The 5,000-nt window shown below is 41.4% G+C and overlaps 1 protein-coding gene across 6 annotated transcripts in view; it reads left to right on the top strand.

The window, feature by feature from the left end:
• Nucleotides 1-5,000, top strand: part of armc6 (armadillo repeat containing 6) — a 14,193-nt gene that overhangs the window by 1,455 nt on the left and 7,738 nt on the right. For all 6 annotated transcript variants that reach the window (XR_013816737.1, XR_013816738.1, XR_013816739.1 and 3 more), the window contains exons 3-6: nucleotides 391-476; nucleotides 1,300-1,867; nucleotides 3,204-3,349; nucleotides 3,426-3,557. Coding sequence is in view for 2 of the 6 variants with exons in the window: in XM_079819708.1 (XP_079675834.1) it covers nucleotides 391-476; nucleotides 1,300-1,867; nucleotides 3,204-3,349; nucleotides 3,426-3,557 (932 nt within the window). In the remaining 4 variants the exon portion in view is untranslated. The remainder of the gene's footprint in view (nucleotides 1-390; nucleotides 477-1,299; nucleotides 1,868-3,203; nucleotides 3,350-3,425; nucleotides 3,558-5,000) is intronic.

Here is a 5,000-nt window from a genome sequence, read left to right as displayed (position 1 = left end):
AAGGGGGCGAGCCCAACCCCTGAAAAACAACCCCACCCCATAATCCCCCCTCCACCAAACTTTACACTTGGCACAATGCAGTCAGGCAAGTCCCGTTCTCCTGGCAACCACCAAACCCAGACTCGTCCATGGGATTGTCAGACAGAGAAGCGTGATTGGTCACTCCAGAGAACACGTCTCCAATGCTCTAGAGTCCAGTGGCGGCGCACTTTACCCCACTGCATCCCACGCTTTGCATTGCACTTGGTGATGTAAGGCTTGGATGAGCGGCTCGGCCATGGAAACCCATTGTGTGTAGAAGCGTCTGCACGCCAAAATATGGGATGTTCACACTATTACATTATGTACATATGATGCATTATAATGAAGTGCTTTGATTATTACTCACAGGTGTGGATCTCGGCTTCATCGTAAAAGCGGTGCCGAAAGTTTGCTCTGAAGAAAACGCAGAGAGTCAAACTCACGAGGTTCTCCAGGTACATCTTCACACGAGATGTTTTGCTCATGTTAAAGGGAAAGTTCACCCAAAAAAGAAAATTAGCCCATGATTTACTCACCCTCAAGTCATCCGAGGTGTGTATGACATTCTTCTTTCAGACGAATAAAATCTGAGTTATATTACAAAAGTCCAGGCTAATCCAAGCATTAGAATTTGATTAATAGTTGCTCTGTTTTTGAAGTCCATAAAAAGTGCATCTGTCCGTCATATAACTGCTCCACGCGGCTTTGGGGTGTTAATAAAGGCCTTCTGAAGCGAATCGACGTGTTTGTGTAAGAAAAATATCCATATTTAAAACTTTATCAAGTAAACTTTCTGCCTTCCCTGTTCAATTTATGGAAAAAGTGTTGAAAGTGCCTCTGCCGATCGAAAGACTAACGCGACCAGGTCGGCTCGTCATGACGTCACGTATCTTGAGTTTCACTTTCAACATTCAACACTTTTCCATGGAAGGCGTCAGCCGAAAGTTTACTTGATAAAGTTATAAATATGGATATTTTTCTTACACAAAAGCATCGATTTGCTTCAGAAGGCCTTTATTAACACCCCAGAGCCGCGTGGAGCAGTTATATGACGGACAGATGCACTTCAAAAACAGAGCAACTATTACTGCTGTTATAAAGCTTGGATTAGCCTGGACTTTTTTAATATAACTCAGATTTTATTCGTCTGAAAGAATGTCATATACTCCTAGGATGACTTGGGGGTGAGTAAATCATGGGCTAATTTTCCTTTTTGGGTGAACTTTCCCTTTAACCTCGTCCTCCACAGAGCCTGGCATGTTTTCTGTTTCTACTCAGGCTTTAGAGTCCCTCAAGCGTGCAGTGGGGTCCTCATCCGCCTCCGTCCAGGAGGATCTGCGAGTCTTCACTGAGCAATGCTCTCTGGGCTTCCCCCAGCGATACCTGGCCGCTCAGAAGGAGGCCTATCCCACAATCCTCTCCTGTTGCCGGAGAGCCGGAGACGAGAAGGAAGCCCTTTCCGGCGCTCTCGCCGCCCTCTCAGCGCTGACGGACGGCCAGCCGGACCTCCTGGATGTGGAAGGGCGTGAGTTTGTGATCGGGGCGTTAACGGCGCACCAGACGGAGGCCGCTCTCGCCTGCCTCTGCATCCGCATTATACGCCACTTCAGCCTGAAACACGAGAACAACCGGCAGGCTTTGGTGAAGGCCGGCGTGCTGCCCCTGCTCACCGCCAGCATCACTCAACACACGCAACTCCCAGAGGTCGTGAGGGAGGCCTGTATGGCGCTCAGGGTCATGACCTTTGACGATGACGTGCGGGTTCCCTTTGGTCAGGCTCATGAACATGCCAGGATGATCGTGGCAGAGCTCAACGGACTCAAAGTCCTTGTTGAAGCTGCTAAAGGTGAGCTAGGCATGCAAAAATACATAACTCATTAAATACATTTACTTGACACTAGGGATGCAACAATACAGTTAGTCCACGGTTCAATACATACCTCGGTTTTTAACCATGACTTGTCACATCAGTTTTTTGCTATTCTATTCTTAGGCGACCGGAACAGCAAGAGGTTAAGGAGAAAAAAGACTATTTTTTAATTGCAATACTCTTTCTTTATTTTACTTGAAAGAATTGAAAAACCTTACTTAAACTTAAAACTTTACTTTAAAAAATCTGTGTACACATTCCTAGTGTATAGTATACTATTATATATATATATATATATATATATATATATATATATATATATATATATGTATGTATGTATGTATGTATGTATATGTATATGTATATGTATGTATACAGCATTTAGTATGAAATTGAATTAATAAATGTAAAAATAAAACACTACATAGACTTCACTATAAAATATACACTGATTCTTATTAAAGCTACTGTATTAAAGTTTTTCAGTCAAGAGCAGTGAGTGATTTTCTCTTTGTCTTTTGTTGTTGTATTAACATTAAATGGATAGTTCACTCAAAAATGAGAAATGAATACAGGTTTGGAACAATATTACAGTGAGTAAATAATGACATAATTTTAGAGGTGAACTGTCCCTTTAAGGGCAGCTTGTTCACTATAGGCTGCGCTGCTGTCACTTTAAGACCTGCACGCATCTAATATACAGACACGCGCTGATTTTACTTTCACTTTAGACATAACCGACTGTGTTTATGTCAACCTTGTGTGTATTTGACAGTATTAGCGCGGTTAGACGACTACTTAGTCCAGTAATCACGTGTTTGACAGGCGTTTAGTGCGCGCGCTCTGAAAAGTGCATGTTAAAACCGCGCATGAGCACGTGAATGAAATGTTTAACCGGCAAGGCTTTAAAACGCATGCAAATAATGAACTTGGGTGATTGTGAATTACTATAGTGTTCTGTGAGTATAACTCCACCACTAACCTGTGATGTGAATGTGTGTCGTGTTGTTCAGTATATTGGGAATTGAATCCTGAATGGCCAGTGATGATGTTGATGATGTTGATGATGATGATGATGATGATGTTGATGATGTTGATGATGGTGATGGTGATGGTGATGGTGATGATGATGATGATGATGATGGTGATGATGATGATGGTGATGATGGTGATGATGATGATGGTGATGATGGTGATGGTGATGGTGATGGTGATGATGATGATGGTGATGGTGTTGATGGTGATGGTGTTGATGGTGTTGATGGTGATGATGATGATGATGATGATGATGATGATGATGGTGGTGTCTCAGCTCACTCAGGAAACCCCTCAGTGCTCAGTGAACTCTGTGCCACTCTGTCCCGCCTGGCGGTGAGGAACGAGTTCTGCCAGGATATCGTGGACCTCGGGGGCCTGAGCTTCATGGTCACCCTCCTAGCGGACGGTCTGGACAGTCAGGTGAGCCACTGCAGCCGCCCAATCAGAGCTTGAGAGCGGTTGTGATCTTCTGCTGATTTGTGGGATGGTCCTCCAGGAGCTGGTGAAGCAGGTGCTCAGTGCACTGAAGGCCATCGCAGGAAATGATGACGTCAAAGATGCGGTGGTGAACGCGGGCGGGGGGGAACTGATCATCATGGCCATGAACCGCCACATGTCCAACGCACAGGTGTGTGTGTGTGTCCCAAATACAGTGCCAATTATTAGTTCATTATCATCCACAATGCCTAACTGAAGTGCATTTTGTAACAGTACATCGAGTATTGGTATATAAATAATCAACACATGGGCTATTTCCAGACACATTTGATGATGATAATAATAATAAATATAGCTGCAAGCAACAATACCGGGGCCAAGCGTAAAGAAGAAGACGAGACATGCCAAAATAGCTGGCAGTGTCAGATAAACGGCAGCAATTTTAAGATGATTTTAGGCAAAATGGCTGAAAAATGCATTGTAGTCTATGGGAATTTCATGTTTTGTTCTATTATAGCGCCACCAAGAGGCACAATCCTACCATTTTTATATGTGTCCTCAGAGTGAGCCCATACATGTATGTGTCAATTTTGGTGAAAATATCTCATTTAGTTTTGGAGTTATAGACATTTAAATGAAAAAACACGTAAAAAATGACTGACACCTGACTTTGATTGGATTTTACTCCCCCTTACTATCAATATTTTGACATTTGGGCATTAGCGTTTAGCTATCGACCTATGTTTCCGAACTTCTGACGCTGGTTTTGTCTCGATCAGACTAGTGGTTTCGAAGATATCAGCTAACGTTTTTTAAGCGTTAAATTACAACGCTGCACAAACCATATGCCGAAACCTGGCAAGTCTGGTATTGTTGGACTCTACAAGGATTCAGGAGACAAAAAAAGTTACTCCCATGAAAATAGGACAATCACACCCAAAGTTATAAGCATTTGGGTGAAAAATCCACTAGGTGGCGCTGTTTCGAAACTTCTCAGCATTATTTAACACTCATAGCATGTTGCTATCATGATTAACACATTGCTTGCGTGGATTAGCTTTTTGCTAACATTAATGTTACATTAATTGGCAGGTGTTATCTTGATTAGCGTGTTGTTAGCATGTTTTAACATTTTTCTTTCATGTTTTAACATGAGATAACATGTTGTTAGCATGATTTAACACGTTTGATGACATTTTTTTATCATATTGCTAACAAGAATTCGATTAGCATGTTTAACACTTTGCCATCATGAATTAGCATTTTGCTAGCATTAATTAACATGTTTTAACACTTTGCTAGCATGAATTAGCTTTTTGCTAACATGAATTAGCATATTACATTAATTGGCAGGCGTTATCTTGATTAGCTTGATTATGTTAAATCATGCTAACACGTTCTCTCTTGCTAAAACACGTTAACATTTTAACACATTGTTAGCATGTTACCATTTTTTATCATACCATTTTTCATATCACATTTTCCTAGCTTGTTTAAACACTTTGCTATCATGAATTAGCATTTTGCTTACATTAATTAGCATGTTTAATCACATTAACATTGCTAACATGAATTGTTGTTAATATGTTTGTTTCGATTTATTCGAATAATTGTGAAATATTAACAGAATGTA

Source organism: Gobio gobio (genome assembly GCF_949357685.1).
Source record: "Gobio gobio genome assembly, chromosome: 6".
NCBI lineage: Eukaryota > Metazoa > Chordata > Actinopteri > Cypriniformes > Gobionidae > Gobio > Gobio gobio.
Note: the sequence above shows the minus strand (reverse complement) of the source record. Positions and strands in the feature narration are given on the sequence as shown.